This window comes from Vicia villosa, unplaced genomic scaffold (genome assembly GCF_029867415.1).
Source record: "Vicia villosa cultivar HV-30 ecotype Madison, WI unplaced genomic scaffold, Vvil1.0 ctg.000133F_1_1, whole genome shotgun sequence".
Classification (NCBI taxonomy): Eukaryota; Viridiplantae; Streptophyta; class Magnoliopsida; order Fabales; family Fabaceae; genus Vicia; species Vicia villosa.
This window is the reverse complement of record NW_026705027.1, coordinates 1,438,188-1,460,314: the sequence shown is the minus strand read 5'-3', so window position 1 is coordinate 1,460,314 and position 22,127 is coordinate 1,438,188. Positions and strand designations below refer to the sequence as shown.

General features: G+C 41.1%; 2 protein-coding genes across 2 annotated transcripts; both read right to left on the bottom strand.

Annotated features, from left to right (window-relative positions):
- Positions 1–13,896: 13,896 nt before the first annotated feature.
- LOC131624548 (uncharacterized) lies at positions 13,897–16,594 on the bottom strand. The gene is made up of 2 exons (XM_058895504.1): positions 15,524–16,594; positions 13,897–14,136 (listed from the first exon to the last, which is right to left on the bottom strand). The coding sequence occupies exons 1-2, from the start codon at positions 16,592–16,594 to the stop codon at positions 13,897–13,899; spliced, it is 1,311 nt and encodes a 436-aa protein (XP_058751487.1).
- Positions 16,595–17,562: 968 nt separating this feature from the next.
- Positions 17,563–19,467, bottom strand: LOC131624547 (uncharacterized). Its single transcript, XM_058895503.1, has 3 exons — positions 19,162–19,467; positions 18,175–19,080; positions 17,563–17,928 (listed from the first exon to the last, which is right to left on the bottom strand). Exons 1-3 carry the CDS (start codon positions 19,465–19,467, stop codon positions 17,563–17,565), a joined length of 1,578 nt encoding a protein of 525 aa, XP_058751486.1.
- Positions 19,468–22,127: the final 2,660 nt, after the last annotated feature.

Below are 22,127 nucleotides of genomic sequence, written 5' to 3'. Positions count from 1 at the left end.
TAACAATAACAAATAAATTTAAGCATCATAGGTCGGGTTGGTCTACATGATCATCATTAATATGCCCAATCGGGGACTCCTTCTTGGGCAGGTCCTCAGCCTCAAAGGCGTCGGACTCTGGATCCACCAACTTACCCTCTCTTACCACCTTGAAGAAATCCATCTCATCAACATTAAGATCATGTTGCAAAACCAGAGCTTGCGCTTTCGCCCTATCAAAAGCCTCATCGCCAGCAGATAAAAACTCGAGCTGACCCTCCTTTAACGAAGATCTAAGCTCTTCATTTTCCTTATGCAAATCCTCGTTATGTTTCTTTAATCGCTCAACTTCTTCCCCTGCCTTCTTGAGCTGTTCAGCCTTCTAAATAGACTGCCAACCTGCTTCATCAAGCCTCTCGGACTGAACCTTCAGGGCCTCCTTCAACTTAGTCACCTCTTGGGACAGGTGACGCTCAGCCTTGTCAGGATCATCACCGGCCTCGAACAGGGCACGGACCAGCACACACTCCGCATTAAATGGGCTCCCAAATTGGCGGTTAGTTGTTGAGGACCATTCGATTTCGCCTTAGCAACACCCCCTCGGTGTTCAGATAATCGTAGAGGAACCTCAATGCGTAAAAATTGTTGTCCCAAAACTTGAACTCGGGGCTCGACCGGGATTGGTGACTACTCTACCCGGTCCCTTGCATCACATTGCTCATGGCCTGATCGATACTGTTGGCCATTTCGATCAAAAGTTTTTGTTTCTTGACAGGTCGAGGCATAGAGGAAGAAGGAGGGTCAGAGCCGATAATTGTCGCCGCGCCTCTATCAATTTCAGGTCGCTTCCTATCCATAACCCGGGTCTGAAGACCAGAAGGATCTAATTGCAGCGTAGACTAGGTAGCGGCACGCTTCACCCTAGCTTTAGCTATCAACTTCCAATGCTCCTTGATGTTGGAGGATGTCATTTTTTCTGCACAAATAACAAACTAGTTTAAGCTATGAGGTAAATAAATAGTCCACAAGGCTTGGCGGATATAAAAATAATACCTAAAAAAGACATGAGCGTCACTGAGTCGTTCAACTTCTCTATGATGTCCTTGGTTTTCATCAAGGAAAAGGAATCCAAAAAAGAAAGAGCCTGGACCTCATCAGCGTTCAATTTGTCATAGTCGTAGCCAACGATAGGGACAGGGTCCTCGGTCCTGTAAAGAGGAAAGCGTCGTCCCCCATCAGATGGGCATAAAACTTCCGGACATTTCTCACCCTCTTTTATATGGGCAAATCAGTTCTTAAAATTTTTGTAATTTGAAGTGAAAGCCGGGAGGAAATTCCTACCCGGGGACCCATTGATACTTATTCAACTCCCTTTATAGGCCCCTTTCGACTCAAAGAAGGAAAAGAAGATACCCAGGGTTGGGTCAATAAGCAAGGCATCACTGTCGCTACCGCGAAAAATGGAATCAGAGTCGCCACTAATATATTCATCCCATCGCGGGAAAGGAATACCAGAAAACCTAACTCGAATAAGAACAAGGTCTTTCGACCAGAGAACAGGGCACGGGAGTCGGTTACGCAAGGGGAAGGTGCTAGCACCCCTCACGCCCATCGTACTCGATGGTATCCACCTATGTCTGTTTCTATCTAAAGGGTGTATCTATGTCTAAACCTAAATGCAAATGCATGCAAAAGAAATACGGGGAAAAGAAGGAATTATTTACAAGTGTGCTCGCTTAGGCCCCGCGACCCAATGCCTACGTATCCCTTACCAGGAATCAGAGTGACCGTAGTTCGGCTCCATAGTTTTCATTTGTTTTGTGTTTTTTAGTTGAACAGCGGTTAAGGTCACAATCCACGATGCTCGACCTTTGGAGACTTATACGCCTAGTTTTGGAAAGGACTTAACTTGTTCTTAAGCGCCTAACAAGGCAAAAGAATGAACTTGGGTTTGTGTTTTTTATGTAACTACATGATGAACAAAACCCAATACAAGGTTTCGCACCACTTCGTCACTTTGTTTTAATTTGAGCCTTTATTAAGTGTTTTAAATGTTTTTGGTTGAGTGTTTTTTAAGGGAATTTACTTGCGATTAGAATCACATAAAATGTATAATGATCGAGAAGCAGATTAGGGAATGAATCCCACTCACTTCTATCCCATTATATAATGTTCGAGAAACAGATTAGGGAATGAATCCCACTCATTTCTATCCCATTAATTAATGTTTGAGAAACAGATTAGGGAATGAATCCCACTCATTTCTCTCCCATTAAGTAGTGACCGAGAAACAGATTAGGGAATGAATCCCACTCATTTCTATGCCACTAAGTGATTGAGAAACAGATTAGGGAATGAATCCCACTCATTTCTCTATCACTTTCTTAATGTGATTCTCATCTTTATTTATTAGTGTTTTAATGTTGAAAAGAAAAAGAATGAACAAGGGAACTAACCTATTCTCTAATCTAAGTTATTCTAATCTAAGTCTAATGGCCCTAAGGTCAAGGATAACTATCCTAACCTATCTCAATTCCTCTTAACAAAAAAGGAAGAGTCTAAGGGAACATGGCAAAAGAATGGAGTTACAACTCCAACAAGATGAGAAGAAAGGGCAGTAGCAAATCAAGGAAATAAATGTCCTAAATCAAACACAAAAGCCATATGGCACTACACGAAAATATTCACAAAGAGTTACCAAAGTATCGCATAAATCGTCACTCAACAATTTGCGAACAAACATCCATTAATCGAAACAAAAAGCAAATGAAAACATGAACAAAGCTTAAAGTCAGTAGAAATTAGTTCATTTATAGGTCCAAGACCTTGTGCCAATCTATGTTAGTCAATTAACTTGAAGCAAACAAAGTTCTAACAAAACTACACAAGATTAAGTCAAAACTAGTTAGTAGAATTCAAATTAGGAGTGAAGTTAGAAAGATGTGATCAAATGTTATAAGTCAGTAGCTAATGACCTCTAATAGGTGTCTAAACAATCATGGAATCAAGTCACAAGGTCTCATACAAAATTATAGGTCATTTGGACAAGTTATGATACAATCGTTACCAAAAGCGCATTATTTACATGTAAGAAAGGAGAATTCAAGTAAAATAAGAAGAAACGATTTAAAAATCTAATTCCAGGTCTTAGGACCTCTAGACATCCCTAATTATATGTACAAGAAGAACCTAAGTCAATTGCATAAATGCAAAGCAAATTATAGGTCGAATTCACATGGTTATCCGTTTAGAAACGCACACAAATCGGGTATAGAAAACCTAATGGAAACCTAACCAAAACATGGAATTGGACTTTTATTTTTTTCACACAATATGGTATATGAGTCTACTGATATCACACAAAAAATGGCAATTAAATTCTACTCCTAAGGTATTAAACAAAATTAATTTGCAAAACCGATCAAACTTAAAAAACACAATGAACACACTAAAGAAAATGATTTATTAAAAACAACAAACTAAGTTCTAAAAATCTAACAAAAATATCACAAATTTCTACACACATTATTATATTTAAAACATATTTTTACTTATTTTTTATTTCATTTAAAACTGACTTATGAAACAAAAGTTAGGGAAGAAACAAAATTCAAATAAGATGTAATTCTGTCAGCCAGGGGGTGTGTTAGTAAAATAGCTTTGAACTATATTCTAGTTACTAGCGCGCATGGGCTTCAAAACCTGGGGTGTGGAGATCAAAAATGGCGCTAAGGCCCAGTTCCCGTTTCAATCCATTCTATTTTATCCCACATTTTTATTTCAATCAGCATGCAATTATTTTATACTATGGTCTTATATTGGAGAGTTAACGTGACATGCATGTAAATTGGGCAAAGTTAGTGTAAGTCACAAAAGGACAAAGTGGATGGCTCTAGCCAATGGGAACATAACACCTCACCAGCCAATGATTACAACAAAGTAAACAACACAAAGAAAATAAAAATAAAAATAAAGAAGGCATGCAAAACACGTGAACAGTACCTTGGGGGTATTGTTCATCGTCTTCCCCCAACAAGCCGCCACCATCCACGGCGTCGCCGGCGACGGCCGGTACTTGAGCACGGCGAGAGAGACCACCGTCCTCCTTGTTTTTTCGCGTAGATTCCAAATATGAACTCCGTTTTCCCTAATACTTCCTATAACGTACGAACCGAGTGCATTTCTAAAAGACCTAAGATCTAAGATCTCCTCTAAAACACACAAAATAAGTACCAACGCATTCCTCATGACACAAGACAATCAAACACGCGAGCCACACATTCAAATGAGCATCAAATCACAGGAATCGGTATCAAACTTCAAGATCCAAAAATTCATGTAGAATGCAACACATACTCAAGAACATGGTGGTCTAAATCCTAACCCAATCCCTGATGACGGGTTCCAGGCCTATATGCTTCTAATGCAAGGGGAAAGAGTCACTTACTTATTCGATCTTGGATTAAAGAAAAGAGCAAGAAAGAGTGATTAATGCGAGCTCGCGAGGACGATGCCGGTGATGAGAAGCTTCAGAAGATCACGAGAAAATGACGATTGATGTGTGGTGATGATGTTGATGGCGATGGTAGTGCGAAGAGGATGAGCGTTGTTGAAGCTTGAGGAGTAACAATGGAAGATCTTGAAGCTTGAAGGTTAACGTTTTGTGTCGGTTATGTCATGGTTGAAGAAGATGATGAAGAGAGTAGATTGATGGTTATGGAAACGGTTATAGAATCTGTTAGAGAGGGAATTCGAGTGTGATGAGAGTGAGAGTGAAAAATGAAGTCGTGTGTGTTGCGAAACCGTAAGAAGAAAATTGTGTAGTCTGAAATGTGAAGTGTGAATGGTTTATATATGGAGAGGGTGTATGGAGCTTATGGTGGTGTGTGTTGCATTGTATTTTTTCTTTTAAAACTTAATGAACAAGTTTATATATTTGTGGTATGTTTCATGTATGCTTTTTTACTTCCAGATTCATGCATGGCTAAAATGAAGTAATCATTCTCTTCATGCATGCTACTGCCCTCAAGGATGATGCCTCAAGCTAGCTACCATGACCAGGGAGTCCACTTTGTGCATACATATCTATAGCTCTATGTAATCATTTGTCTCATTTTTTGGATCAATATGGAAAGGACATGGAGGAGATAAGGTTTGATGTTAATGAGTTATCAAAATGATGGCTGCAAGTGGGGTAAAATAGCTTGCAAACATGCTGACATGCAATTGTGCCAATCCTTGCGCGCGTGCCTTAAGCTTGGCTTACATCCTGGCTCAAACGAAACTTTGCGAGGGCGACACTTTAGGGCCTTGCATCTCATTATCCATGCCACCAAAATCAATGGATATTAGTTTTATGGATAGAGGACATGGCAAGGAGTGTTTTGATACCTGACTTGATCATTGTGGAGGTTTGTGGAGCATTAAAATCGATCTTCAAAGTGGCACGCCAAGTGTTTGTGAGAATGCTGCGCGCGTGCCTTGGCTTTCTGCCCAGCTAGATGCCCACCTTTGACTAGTGTGAGGGTGGGACTTTGAAGCTTCATGATTGATTCCATATCCATCCAAATATCTTGATTCTTGTTTCATTGTGTAGATGTCATGGCAATGAGTAGATACATACCACGTTTTCACTAAATAGACTTTTATATTTCTCTGAAATCAACCTCAAAATCAGCACACCACGTGCTTGATGAAACGTGTCACGCTGCCCAGGAACTTGCCCCACTTGATGACTTGTGTTCCAATGGAAACATCCAACTTCAAACCTCCATAACTTTTTCTCCAAGCATATTTTGAAAATAATTCCAACTACAAACTTGTAGTATGCCATGAGATGAATACTTTTGATGTTGGGCTTGTCTTGAAATTCTTCCATCTGCCACGTGTAAATTTATGCTGAAGTGGACTGCTCGACCAAATAAAAACTCAAAAATATTTCTAAGTTTTTTTCACTTTCCTTTTTTGGACTTCACATTTTAACCACCCTCCATATTTAGAAACTTTTGATTAAACTTTGATTTTACTTATTCCTTTGACTTTTCTTGAGCAATTTCCACCAAAAGTTAATATTGGGCAGTTGACTTTGACTTTGACCAAAAAGTCAATTTTCCTGATTTTTCTGATTTTTAGATGAACTTCCCGATTAATCCATTTCAGATCCAATTCTCAATCAATTTCCAAAAAACTAAGATCCAGTGAATGATATTTCTTCAAGACAACCATATTTTCGCATCCACAATCCTTTCCTGATTAACTCTTGACCAAAAGGTCAACAGGGTTGACTTTGGTCAAAACCCTAATTTGAAAGCCCTGATGAATCTGAGATTTGTATCTTTTAACCAGAGCTTTGACTCGGAGAGAATAAAACCCTAATTTTAGGAGTATGCCGATGGAAATGATCCTCTATAATCAGACTTCAGATCCTTTCTTCTGAACCAAGAAATTCTCTCAATAGGAGCTCTTTTTGTCACTCTTCTTGAACAGTAACTGTGATATGGATGAATGTAATGGATGAATGTCCTAGATGAGGTATGCACATGAATGTAAGGTGAGGCCAATTGGGAAATAAATAAGTGGGCAAATTTTGGGGTGCAACAGCTGCCCCTATTCAATCTTCTTGGACCTGAATGTACGAACGATACAGGTTCTGGACATTTGAGGTGTAAGTGGATTGAATACCCAAAAGTACCAAAAATTTGCGTTCAGGAGTAACAACTCTGAGGTGATATTTGTAATTTTGATTTTGAAAGAGGATATCAGTTACTACTGATTTCAACCAGGGGATACTATTAAAAGCTTGATATACACAAGAAATGCCAGTCAGCTACTGGACCTTTGCCGATAACAACCGGGCTTTGAAAGAAAGGACTAATAACACTCATACCTGACCAAAGGATGCCTGTAACCCCAGGACTTTCAGGAACAGACTAGTAACAACTAGGACTGACCAAAGGATGCCTATAACAATAGGACTTTCGCTGGTAACAACCAGACCTTGAGGGAGAGGACCAACAACGATCAGACCTAACCAAAGGATGCCTGTAACAACAGGACTTTGCTGGTAACAACCAGACTTTGAAGGATGCCTGTAACCACAGGACTTTAAGGAAAAGGCTAGTAACCACTAGACTCAACCAAAGGGTGCCTGTAACCATAGGACTTTTACCGGTAACAACCAAATTTTGAAAGATGCCTGTAACAACAGGACTTTAAGGAAAAGGCTAGTAACCACTAGACTCATCCACAGGGTGCCTATAACCATAGGACTTTTACTGGTAACAACCAGATTTTGAAAGATGCCTGTAACAACAGGACTTTAAGGAAAGGGCTAGTAACCACTAGACTCAACCAAAAGGTGCCTATAACCATAGGACTTTTACTGGTAACAACCAGATTTTGAAAGATGCCTGTAACAACAGGACTTTAAAGGAACAGACTAGTAACAACTAGAACTGACCAAAGGATGCCTGTAACAACAGGACTTTTGCTGGTAACAACCAGATTTTGAAAGATGCCCATAACCATGGGACTTTTGAAAGAGATGCCAATAATTATTGGACTTGACTGAATCCCACAGGCCAAAAGGCGGGGTGTAACTCTTCAAGAGTAGCGATCGTTCGAATTGCCACACACAAAGCGTGGGTTATCCAAACGATTGGGCTCTGCAAACGGGAAATAACCAAAGAAGGTAATGATCTTGACAAAAAGGACTTTGTATCCAGTCCGCACTGGAGGGAGAAAGAAAGATTTCTTCTGGGGTATGTTACTTTGTGCCCTGGAATCACATACAAACCTGGCCTATGCATTGATGCATGTTTGAATTTTCCATGGCGTAATGCTCCATATTCATGGAAATGCTACGCGTTTTTGTAGATGCAATGTGAATGCAATGATTACTATATGTAGAGGTAATGGATGAACAATCGGAGAGAGCTTTCCGTTTTAAGCACTCTGTGGGGACTTCTTCTTGATGCCTTGACCTTGCAAGGCCACACCAGATGGTTTCTCGACCGACTCCCAATATGTAACTTCTGCAGGAGGGAAACTTGCACCATGAGACTTGTGAGGAAGGAGGCACGATGGCACTTTTGAACGGCAACACCGTCATCTCGTTTTGAAGCTTGAAGATTGCACCTCCCCTTTTGAACTTCCACATCTTTGTCGAAGAATAAGGGAGTCTAATCAACACTGCGGAGCTTTTCGAGCCCTGGATGAGAGCTCTCCAGAGAAATAAACTCTGGTATTTGAAGGAAAGGAGACCTTTGGGTTCTTGAAGCGTAGGCACTGGCATCTGATTGTGCTGAATGATCGGAGATTCCTGCAAAACAAATCAAGCAAATGTGCCCCAGGTATGATGGTTCTACCTCGTCCACCATCCCAAGTACTCAAAATCTTTAAGCAATTCTATTTGTTTTAGTTCATGTTCTTTTTGTAGAACTTCGATGTTAGAAATGCAATGCTTACCAAAATAATTGGACGCTTTTGTAAACAAAACAGTAAAAATAAAACGATGTAGGAATTTTTTGAGTGAAATATCTTTTTATTAATGAAAAAAAATGCCTAACATAGGCGAGTACACCAGGAAGCGGCCCCTTAAGGAGGTGGCCACCAAAAAGGAAAACAAATAGAATTTACAAACATGGCAACGTAAGAAAAGATTCCATTGGGTTCCAATCTTGCTATGCCTTGCAGATCTTCGATATTCCTTCTGCTTTGCTTTCCGAAATGGGTGAATGGATTGCTCCTTTGCCCTTGTAAGCCCTCCAATTATGGTGACTAACTATGCTCGAGGATCTAATGCACGACGCAGTCATTCGCTTTTTGTCCCTCTTTTGCCTGGACCGCCCTTTCGGGTTTTCAATCCACCGGGACCCCTTTTTTGCCTAAGTCGCCCTTTCGGGTTTTCAACTTAGCGGGTGTACTTTATTTCTTTTTCATTCTTTTTCCTGATCTTTTCCTTTTCTTTTATTTTTATTTTTGATCAGGTTTATGCGAAGTATTTTTTAACTGCGTCGGCGTTCACGGGAAGTGGGAAGTCTTCGCCATCCATAGTTGAGAGGATCATGGCGCCACCTGAGAAGACTTTCTTTACAACATAAGGCCCCTCGTAATTCGGAGTCCACTTTCCCCTAGGATCGTTGTGAATAGGAAGGATCTTCTTGAGCACAAGGTCACCAACCTGAAAGTGTCGAGGTCGAATCTTCTTGTCGAAGGCTCTCTTCATCTTCTTTTGATAGGCTTGCCCATGGCATATGGCCGCTAGCCTCTTTTCATCAATGAGGTTCAATTGATCAAATCTGGTCTGAACCCAATCGGCTTCACTGAGCTTCACATCTGTTAATACCCTTAATGAAGGAATCTCAACCTCCACCGGAAGAATCGCTTCCATGCCATATACCAACGAGAAAGGAGTTGCCCCTGTGGAAGTACGCACCGAAGTACGATAACCATGTAAAGCAAAGGGCAACATCTCATGCCAGTCCTTATAAGTGACCACCATCTTTTGCACAATCTTCTTGATGTTTTTATTGGCCGCCTCAACTGCGCCATTCATCTTTGGCCGATACGGGGAGGAGTTATGGTGCGTAATCTTGAAATTCTCGCATAATTCCTTCATCATCTTGTTATTGAGGTTGGATCCATTATCAGTGATAATTCTCTCAGGAACCCCATAACGACAAATTATATGGTGCTTGATGAAGCGAGTCACTACTTGCTTGGAGACATTTGCATAAGACGCAGCTTCAACCCACTTGGTGAAGTAGTCAATAGCAACGAGGATGAAAAGATGTCCATTAGAGGCGGTGGGCTTAATTTCCCCAATCATATCGATGCCCCACATAGCAAATGGCCAAGGAGATGTCAACACATTCAGAGGAACCGGAGGTACGTGAACCCTATCTGCATACACTTGACATTTGTAACATACCACCACATGGTTGAAACAATCATGTTCCAAGGTCGACCAATAATAACCTGCTCTCAATATTTTTCTAGCCATGGTGTGCCCACTTGCATGTGTGCCAAAGGATCCTTCGTGTACCTCTTGCATGATCTTTGCTGCTTCGTGTCTATCCACGCATCTGAGCAACACAGAATCAAAGTTCCTTTTGTACAACACGCCTCCAGCAATGAAGAACTTGGCAGATAGTCTCTTCAGAGTTTTCCTATCTGTGAGGGAAGCACCCTCAGGATACTCTTGGGTTTCCAGAAATTTCTTAATGTCATAAAACCATGGTTTCTCATCAGGCACATTATCAATGACGCCACAGAATGCAGGTTCATCCAACCTTTTGATCACAATTGACGGCGCTTCATTGTCCCATTTGACTTTGAACATGGATGCTAAAGTGGCCAAAGCATCAGCCAAGTGATTTTCCTCTCGAGGGATGTGATCGAAGGTGATCTCATCAAAGTATTGAGCCAATTTCACCACATGTTCTCTATAGGGAATCAAGTTGGGGTGGCGTGTTTCCCAATCTCCGTTGATCTGACTAATCACCAAAGCAGAATCTCCATAAACTGCGAGATTTTTAATCCTCAAATCAATGGCTGCCTCAATACCATATATGCAAGCCTCGTATTCAGCCACATTATTAGTACAATCAAAACAAATCCTGGCCGTAAATGGAATATGAAAACCTGTTGGAGAAGTAAGCACGGCCCCTATACCATTACCCAATGCATTGGAGGCACCATCGAACACGAGCGTCCATCGCGCCCCTGGTTCAGGTCCTTCCTCTTGATCTTGACTTTTGGAAGTTTCTGCCACGCACATTATATCTTCATCAGGAAACTCAAAGTACATAGACTGGTAATCGTCCACAGGTTGATGTGCAAGATAATCAGCAATTACGCTACTTTTAATGGCCTTCTGAGTAGTGTACTGTATGTCATATTCTGTCAAGATCATTTGCCAACGGGCAATCCTCCCTGTCAATGCCGGTTTCTCAAATATATATTTGATTGGGTCCATCTTTGAAATCAATAAAGTGGTGTGAGTCAACATATACTGTCTCAGTCGGCGAGCAGCCCATGCCAAAGCACAGCAAGTTTTCTCGAGTAGTGAGTATCTTGATTCACAATCGGTAAACTTTTTGCTAAGGTAATAAATTGCGTGCTCTTTTCGACCGGACTCGTCATGCTGACCCAGCACACACCCCATTGAATTCTCGAGGACTGTCAGGTACATAATCAAAGGTCTGCCTTCCACTGGAGGCATGAGGATTGGAGGCTCTTGCAAATACTCTTTAACCTTATCAAATGCCTTTTGACAATTGTCATCCCACTTTATTGCCTGATTCTTTCTCAATAGCTTGAAGATAGGTTCACACGTGGCGGTAAGGTGTGAGATGAACCTTGCAATATAATTTAATCTTCCCAAGAATCCACGAACCTGTTTCTCAGTTCTCGGCTCAGGCATCTCTTGTATAGCTTTTACCTTGGCGGGATCGACCTCGATACCCCTTTCACTTACGATGAAACCGAGCAACTTTCCTGATCTCACTCCGAAGGTGCATTTATTGGGATTCAACCTTAACCTGAACTTTCTTAACCTTTCAAACAATTTCTTCAGATGAACCAGGTGCTCTTCTTCAGTATGGGACTTTGCAATCATGTCGTCTACATATACCTCAATCTCTTTATGAATCATGTCGTGAAACAAAGTCACCATGGCTCTTTGATAGGTTGCCCCAGCATTCTTTAATCCAAACGGCATGACCTTGTAACAAAAGGTGCCCCAAGGCATAATGAATGTTGTCTTTTCCATGTCCTCGGGCGCCATCTTTATTTGATTGTAACCAGAAAAACCGTCCATGAAGGAGAAAACTGAGAACTGAGCAGTATTATCTACCAATACATCAATGTGAGGAAGCGGGAAATCATCCTTCGGGCTCGCCCTATTCAGATCTCGATAGTCGACACACATTCGTACCTTCCCATCTTTCTTAGGTACAGGTACAATGTTGGCGACCCATGGTGGATAAACTGTTACAGCAAGAAAACCTGCATCAAACTGCTTCTGAACCTCTTCTTGGATTTTCTTGGACATATCAGGACGTGTTCTCCTGAGTTTCTGTTTGACGGGCGGAGAATTTTCTTTAAGGGGTAGCCTGTGCACCACAATATCGGTATCTAATCCAGGCATATCTTCGTAAGACCATGCGAAGATATCAGAATACTCCTTCAACATTCCAACCAACTTTTCTTTCACATTCTCATTCAAAGAAGCCCCTATTTTAACTTCCCTTCTCGTCTCTTCGGTGCCAAGATTCACCGTCTCAATAGGCTCTTGATGTGGCTCGATCACTTTCTCTTCTTGTTTCAACAATCTGGCCAACTCATCAGGCAATTCACAATCTTCTTCATCCCCTTCTTCAGCGGCGTAGATAGGGTTGTCAAAGTCATAACGAGGCATAGCAAGATCGTTGTCAATAGAATCCGGAGGAGAGGTGGATCTGCATGGATTATGATTTATGCTTTATTTTAGAATGGGGGGATGATGATGAATAAGAAACGTTGCCATTTTTTTTTGATTAATTATAAATATAAAAGTAAAAACGAAAGACAGGGAACAAAATATTTGAATGCAAAAACGTCCTTTTATTAATGATTTTAACATTGAAAAACAACAAATGAGGCCCTACATATGTTCACTGTGTCTTGGGCAGAACACAGGAATTATTGCATGATAAACAAAAACAAACATTATTACTTTTGATCAAGAGCAATTGAGATGATGTCTTCGGATGACCAGTTGAGAAGCTTCTGTCCCGGGACACACGGCTTGATCCATTCTTCAATGTCATAATCACTATTCACATCATCATCAGCAGCGCAAACATGATCCTTGACGATGCCAGCACTAGAGAACTTGATCGGAACGAAGGTTCCGGGCTTCTTGGAGGCCTCATTAGATGAACTCTGACCCAACTGATATCCAATCCCACCCTTATCCTGCTTGATTGGTAGATCCAAGACTCGGCCCCATCCTTCAGGATGACCAGATTCAACCACAGCTTTAGCTTCCTTTAGTGAAGACACGGGGGCCCCTAACTTCTTATTTTCAACATAAGGGATCTTGATAGTCTGGACAGCCTCAAAGGCTTGGCAAGGCGTCTCGTGGACCTCTCCTTCCACATCAATATACCTGAAGGACGCAAGATGGCTTACCACGTGTTCTTCCTCCCCACATATTGTGACTATCTTTCCTTGGGTCGCGAATTTGAGTTTCTGATGCAATGTGGAAGTCACGGCCCCAGCAGCATGGATCCATGGACGTCCCAGGAGACAACTGTAAGACGGGTGGATATCCATCACAAAGAAGGTAATAGTGAAAAGCTGAGGGCCTATCATTATTGGCAAGTCAACCTCCCCAAATACTGATCTCTTTGACCCATCAAAGGCTCGCACTGTCAATTCACTCGGCCTTATCTCGACACCAGAGTAATCCAGCCTCATCAAAGACGACTTCGGTAATACATTCAGAGAAGATCCATTATCCACGAGAACACGAGATAACATAGCCCCTTTACATTCCACTGATATATGCAAAGCTCTATTATGGTTTCTACCTTCGGAGGGCAAGTCTGCATCAGTGAATCCCAATCCATTACCAGCATTGATGTTTGACACCACCCCTTCAAGTTGATTCACTGAGATCTCTGGAGGGACGAAAGCAGTACTTAAAAGTCTCAACAAAGCGTTTCGATGTGTCTCCGAACACAAGAGCAACTGCAAGATCGAAATCTTTGATTGAGTTTGACTCAATTGGTCAACCACTTTATACTCACTTTTCTTGATGATCTTTAGGAACTCTTCCATCTCTTTGGCCACAGTATCTTCAGAGTTAGAGCTTTGCCCCGGATCTACCGTATCTTCTACCACTCTTTTCCCTTTTGCTTGAGCTAGAGCTTATGCATTGTCATCGCGAGAATTCTGGGGAGGATTGAAAATACGACCACTTCTCGTCATTCTTCCAATGCCAACAACATTATCAACATCTTCTTTCTCAACCGGTGCTTTAATCTCATACTCGGCCCCTTGGTAGAAAACTTCTCCGCCATAATTCCATGGGATTGCTTTCTCACTAGTATATGGGATGGGACCAGGCAACGTGATGACCAAAGGCGGTGCTCTGGCAGGAATCGGGATCTTAGTAGGAGTATACGGGATGGATAGCACATTGATTTCATTCTTGACTTACTTTGGATGTTGTTGAATGCAGTATATGGCAAGCAACAAAAAAGGTTTGGAAATATTGATCCGGGAATTATCGTCCTCAGAGATGGAGAGATGCCATTCAACAGTTTCTACGGTTTCGAACTTTGGATTGAATGAGCAAAAAGTAAACAAAGATATAGACAGGAAAAGAATAAACACATTCTTAGAAGAGAAATAACTTATCAGGAATGTAAATATATTCACTCTTCACAAACATACACTTACCAACCCGTTATACTCAACCTACGATACTCATCTATGTCATCACGTATCTCTCACATAAGCGTCCATCTCTGGAGCACAAATGAGATCATCTCACAACTAAGGTTATCTCTAACGCAAAGTCACGAGAACATCCGTGTTCTCGCGTCGGCGATCTCTCGCGCGCCACTCAAACACGAAAGCATTACGTACAGATACAAACGGTGAATGCTAGCTCTAAATCTATCTCTAGAGTTCAGAACCAACAGATTATCATCCTAGATAAAGATTCAAGAAGTTTATCTCTAAAGCAACCCAAATCCCCAACATAGAGCAAAAATCCAGAACAACATCAACACAGATTTGTAAAGCAAGTTAAACATAACATTATAATCGGCAAATATACATAAGATTCAAGTAAATATACAAATAAAACCCAACCAAAGAGAAATACACAAAGAAGAAGAGAAATGAACCGAAAATCTCCCGGTTTGTCAGCTCCGTTCGACGCTCAATCCACCCCCGATCATCCAAATGCAACCTCCGAAGTTGTTTTCTAAGCTAATCTACCCTAAGAATGAAGGTTTGATGATTTGGGAACAATTACCCCAAAACATAACCTAAAAATGTGATTTTTACCCCTATTTAACGAGCTGATATCTGTCATGGTCGCTCAGCGGAGGTACTCCCGCTTAGCGGCTGACAGCAAAAGTGAAATCTTGTTTTCGCCATAAGTTGAGAACCGTAACTCCGAATTGCGCCCGGTTCGAAGCGTTGGAAAGCTTATTCAATGCTCTATCCAATAATGAATGAATGGAAACCAAAATGATAATTTTTATCATCCTTATTTTGAGCCTTATTCTTTGATGAATTGGTAGAATTTGCATTCTTGAAGCTTAGCCTTTGGTCTTTATTACTCAATGCTACAAAGATGCATGAATACCTATAAAATGAATGGAAAACTATTAATTGGTATAAAAATGAATCAAAAACACAAGTATGCACATATTTACACAAAAGTTATGATTTTATTACAAAAATCATAAGAATAGAATCGATAAGTGTCACAAATATATACTCAAAATATCGACATTTTGGCACTTATCAGATGTCGCACATGCTCAAACTGTAGATACCCACTATCTATCAACTGTTGAATCCCATCTTTCACCTTGTCACAAACTGAGGAGGTGACCATACAATCAGTACAGAATTCTCCACAACCAGCGTATAGTCTCATCCTCAATAATTCCTTCTTCAATAATGGCAACAACGATCCCAATTCGATAACATCCTTGACCAAGTAAATGTCTTCAACAATATCGATGGCATTTGCGGCATGAGTTCCATGGGAAGGCATAGGATTTTGTACAACGTTAGGTCCTTGAGTAGGGGTGAACTCAATAGCTTTTGAATCGAGCAGATCCTGTACTTTATGCATGAATCCTATGCAATGTTCAATATCATGCCCAGCAGCCCCAGAATGAAACTCACAGTGGGCATTAGCATCATAGTTAGGAGGAAGCTTAGCAGGTGGAGGGCCCATGGTACGAAGTTGCACCAAGTCCCCATGTAAGAGATGAGCGAGTAATTGTGCATATGTCATAGGTATGGGATCAAAAATTCTTGGTGGCCTCGACTTTTGCTGATACTGACGTGGGGGATGCCTCTGCTGTTGTTGTGGTTGTTGTTGAAGAGGAGTACTCGGTATAGTAACAGCGGCTACCTGTTGATAAACATGGCCTTTACCTTTACCATAGTAAGCAGCACTTGTTTCACCTTCTCTCTTCTTAGCAAATCCGTTATATGGTTTCTTCCCTCCTGCCCCAGAAGAGGAACTAGCAGCACTTGGATTCTGTATTCTACCAGCCTTAATCCCACTTTCAATTCGCTCACCAATCATAACCAACTCGGCAAAACTTGAGGATGCAGAGCAGGCGGAGTAGTATTGGCCCTCCAGAGTGTTGGTGAACAAATCCATCATTTCTCTTTCCAACATAGGTGGCTGGACTCTAGCTGCCAACTCGCGCCATTTCTGTGCATATTCTTTGAAGGACTCATTAGCTTTCTGGGATAGATTCTGTAACTGAGTGCGATTTGGTGCCATGTCAACATTATACTGATACTGCTTTATGAAAGCATCAACTAGGTCCCTCCAACTTCGGATATTAGCTCTCTCCAATCTCATATACCATTCCAAGGATGCCCCAGTCAGGCTATCTTGGAAGAAGTGCATCAACAGTCCTTCGTCCTCAGAGTACACATGCATTTTGCGATAGTAAGCTCGGACATGTGTCTTAGGACACGGACACCAGGAACCAAACCCAAGTCATTAATGTCCATACCGAGTCCTTGGCCTTCCATGGCCCTCATCCTTTCCTCCAGTCCTCTGAACAACCTTCCAGCATCATGTGGAAATCCCAACTCACTTTCAGGAAATAGATCCTCATGTCGATCTTCTTCCAACACGGGGATGGCAGCAGCTCTTCTGATTTGTTGTGTGGCTTGTCCTTCAGGAATGGGCTGGGGAGGCCCATAAGGATTACCTTGATTAGCAGCAGGAGGAATTACACCAGGTCCTCCGATCACAGATTCACCATTGACACGAATATCAGCATGGTTTCTTTGTGGAGGGTCCGCAACAACCTGAGCAACTGTGTCCATCCTGATTCTGAGTTCTTCTTGGCGATCAGCCATGTTTTGCATGACTTCCATGAACTGAGCCATTTGAGCAGTAACCTGAGTTCTCATCTGAATAAGATCGTCCCTTAACTGATCCATTTGCAGTGAGTGATTAGCCCTTGTGTAGTAGCGATGTGTAGGCGGAGGTGCAATTGCTGAAAGAGAAAACCTGATCAGTCAGATAAGAACACCATCTGATGTACCTGTTTGTGCATGATGTGCATGAGGTGCATGTGTGCATATGATGTGAGGTGCCATTTTCAGAGTATCCAAAATATTTAATATTAATCAAGAATGTTTAACAATGAGACAAAAGATAAGCATCAAGAGGAAACAAAAAGACTCAAATTTCATTAATAATCTCTTTTTGAATTTGGGCATACCCATACATTGACAAGATAGTTCAAACAACAGAAAAGATAAAGGACCCCATCCAACAAGCCTGGTGGTGGTCGCGAAATACAAGCTCAAACACTAATCCATCTGGGTGTAAAACAAAGGTCCTCCTTGTTTAAAGTGCTCGTCGCTCCACTTCTTAGTTTCATCAAACATCTTCTTAGTCACTTCTCGGTCTCTTCCTTTGACAAAACTTTGAATCACCACATCTTTGCGAAACAACTGCCCATCTAACATATCACAGTGGGCCACCAAGCTCTCACATCCTTTGCAATCAGGGAGGGTATTCTTTTCAGATGTACTTTCCATTTCTGCTATCTGGTTTCTGAGCTTTGCATTCTCTTCTGTTAGTCGAGCGGAACGGAGATGACTACCTTTGAGTTGTGTCTCCACGGCTAACCTTTGAGTAATTTCCTCTTCAAGCTTCTTCTTGATTGCTACCCTCTGAGTGGTTTCCTCTTCAAGCTTCTTTTTCAAACCCTTTACCTCGGCCCTAGCCTCTTTCTCTACTCTGAGCTTGTGAGCCCTTAAATCTTCTCTGTACTCTTGCTTGAGCTTTTCTTCTGCTTTCTTTACCGCTTCTTCTATAACCCTTTGATGGTCCTCAATACGAACAGTGGTAGCTCTTTCACCCTTTTCAGTTCTAGCCCTTTTTTGAACTCTGGAAGATCCTCCTTTCAGCATTTTAACCTCATGTGCTAATTCAGCCCTTTTCTGATCCACCAAGAAGTACTTTATTTTAGCGTCTTCCCCTTTTTCTCGCAACCTGATATTCTCCACATGTACTTGGTTGTACTCCTCAGCTGGTACAGTGGCAGTTAAAATCTCAGGTGGTTGTTCATATAGAGGGCTAACCTTCGGGAAAGGCAGCAGGCGCTCCTTAACTCTTTCTTCAACCCATTCAGTATAGGCTTTCTTAGCAATGGCATTCTTTCCCCCCAAGGTAGTTCGGTCTTCTGTATGAATTTTGTTCCACGCACTCCTTACTTTCTCCAAACCTTCTGGATCGGTTCCTTTTTCAAAACAAACGGACTCAAATATCTCTTTATCCAAAGGCTTGTCCTTTAGTACAAAACCCAACTGGCGCAGTGCTAGCTTCGGATTATAGTTGATAACTCCTTTTGTCCCTATGAGAGGAACATTGCCAAAACTTCCACATCTGGTTATAACTTGCTCGATGTCCGTTCGGAGGTGATACCAAACGATATCATTTGCAGTAAGTCCCATAATCCTTTGGGGCCACTTTTGTGAATCTCTTGTAGTGACAAATGCTCCGCTTTTAGGCAAATGTGAAGAAAACCATTCGTACAGTATTGGCAAACAACCCCCAACTGATCCCTTTTTTCCATACCTAGAATGGATGGCATAATAAGTGTCGGCCAACAGAGTGGGTACAGGATTTTGATCCATGAAGAGACAAATGGCAGTGAGATCAACAAAATTTGGAATATTCGGGAACATCACTAATCCATAGATCATGACGGCCAGGAGAGCATTGAATTCTTTCCACTTTTCCTTATCAGCAAGGGTTTCAGCTTCCCTCATCAGAAATTTCACATAGAATCCATGGGTCCCACCATTAGGCTTCCAGTTATCCTTAACGTCCTTCATGCTCAAATAAAGAGCACCAGCAATGCGATCCATTTTGGGCTTCTCGGGTGCACACACGAAAGGAACCTTATGTTGAACTTTGATTTGAAGAATGTGTGCATACTCTTCGAGGGTAGGGGCTAGTTGGTAATCTTGAAAGGTAAAGCAGCGCAGCTCAGTATCATAAAACTGAAGAAGAGTATAGAGACCCCACTCATCAATACGAGTAGTTAACATAAGCAGAATGTGGCCATAAGTCTTTCTGAATTCATCCAAATTTTGCCCAGTAACTCGGGTGCTCAATCGGACCAAAGGTGTTATATCCTCACGGTAGAAACTGCAAGAGAAGGTATGCTTCGTAGTCTTTTTGTTGACGGTCACACTGTTAGCCATTCTTGATGAGAAGTGTTGACTTTGGATACCTGAAAAATGGCATGCATATGAATATTAATCTCTTTTCTTTTTTTCTTCTTTTTTTTCTTTTTTCTTTTTTTTCTTTTTTTTTGAAATTAAACATGCTATGATGATTATGATGCAATGAAAGATCCTCCCCACATAGGAGAAGTGTATATTGCTTCTGAACCAGATCAGATGTTGCAGGATCAAAAGTACGGCATAGATACCACAAACCCATAAGAACCATAGTCACCAACAGAACAGAACAGTCACCAACGGTACCTGTCATGAATATCCCACCCCACTCACAGGTGAATCTAGGTCAAGGTAGGTCAAAAGGTCTCCAGCGTTAGCAACTCTCCTGAAACACCATCATTGTTGCAAATACATGCCAACAACGGTATCCCATTCGAGTCTCAGCTGGTCGTGGGTCTCATGATCGCAATCAACAGAACCTGACATTCTGTTGGCGTCATGACTATCCACTCTATCCTAGGTATCCTATGTGTTAACTCTGGCCTGGGTATTGGGCCTTTTACCTCATAGAACAACCCACCCAACCTGCAAAACAGAACAGAAGACCCCAAGGAATACAGAATATAATCCATATGCATGATATGCAAACAGAAATAAACATGATATGCAGGCAGAAAAGTAAACATGTAAACATATATACAAGGTATGGACATAAAAACAAATAAACACCCAGTAAATAAATAAACAAACGCAGGCTAGGATCGACTCACTAAGGATGGACCAGCAACAGGTCTATCAACGTCCCCAGCAGAGTCGCCAGCTGTCGCTACCGCGAAAAATGGAATCAGAGTCGCCACTAATATATTCATCCCATCGCGGGAAAGGAATACCAGAAAACCTAACTCGAATAAGAACAAGGTCTTTCGACCAGAGAACAGGGCACGGGAGTCGGTTACGCAAGGGGAAGGTGCTAGCACCCCTCACGCCCATCGTACTCGATGGTATCCACCTATGTCTGTTTCTATCTAAAGGGTGTATCTATGTCTAAACCTAAATGCAAATGCATGCAAAAGAAATACGGGGAAAAGAAGGAATTATTTACAAGTGTGCTCGCTTAGGCCCCGCGACCCAATGCCTACGTATCCCTTACCAGGAATCAGAGTGACCGTAGTTCGGCTCCATAGTTTTCATTTGTTTTGTGTTTTTTAGTTGAACAGCGGTTAAGGTCACAATCCACGATGCTCGACCTTTGGAGACTTATACGCCTAGTTTTGGAAAGGACTTAACTTGTTCTTAAGCGCCTAACAAGGCAAAAGAATGAACTTGGGTTTGTGTTTTTTATGTAACTACATGATGAACAAAACCCAATACAAGGTTTCGCACCACTTCGTCACTTTGTTTTAATTTGAGCCTTTATTAAGTGTTTTAAATGTTTTTGGTTGAGTGTTTTTTAAGGGAATTTACTTGCGATTAGAATCACATAAAATGTATAATGATCGAGAAGCAGATTAGGGAATGAATCCCACTCACTTCTATCCCATTATATAATGTTCGAGAAACAGATTAGGGAATGAATCCCACTCATTTCTATCCCATTAATTAATGTTTGAGAAACAGATTAGGGAATGAATCCCACTCATTTCTCTCCCATTAAGTAGTGACCGAGAAACAGATTAGGGAATGAATCCCACTCATTTCTATGCCACTAAGTGATTGAGAAACAGATTAGGGAATGAATCCCACTCATTTCTCTATCACTTTCTTAATGTGATTCTCATCTTTATTTATTAGTGTTTTAATGTTGAAAAGAAAAAGAATGAACAAGGGAACTAACCTATTCTCTAATCTAAGTTATTCTAATCTAAGTCTAATGGCCCTAAGGTCAAGGATAACTATCCTAACCTATCTCAATTCCTCTTAACAAAAAAGGAAGAGTCTAAGGGAACATGGCAAAAGAATGGAGTTACAACTCCAACAAGATGAGAAGAAAAGGCAGTAGCAAATCAAGGAAATAAATGTCCTAAATCAAACACAAAAGCCATATGGCACTACACGAAAATATTCACAAAGAGTTACCAAAGTATCGCATAAATCGTCACTCAACAATTTGCGAACAAACATCCATTAATCGAAACAAAAAGCAAATGAAAACATGAACAAAGCTTAAAGTCAGTAGCAATTAGTTCATTTATAGGTCCAAGACCTTGTGCCAATCTATGTTAGTCAATTAACTTGAAGCAAACAAAGTTCTAACAAAACTACACAAGATTAAGTCAAAACTAGTTAGTAGAATTCAAATTAGGAGTGAAGTTAGAAAGATGTGATCAAATGTTATAAGTCAGTAGCTAATGACCTCTAATAGGTGTCTAAACAATCATGGAATCAAGTCACAAGGTCTCATACAAAATTATAGGTCATTTGGACAAGTTATGATACAATCGTTACCAAAAGCGCATTATTTACATGTAAGAAAGGAGAATTCAAGTAAAATAAGAAGAAACGATTTAAAAATCTAATTCCAGGTCTTAGGACCTCTAGACATCCCTAATTATATGTACAAGAAGAACCTAAGTCAATTGCATAAATGCAAAGCAAATTATAGGTCGAATTCACATGGTTATCCGTTTAGAAACGCACACAAATCGGGTATAGAAAACCTAATGGAAACCTAACCAAAACAT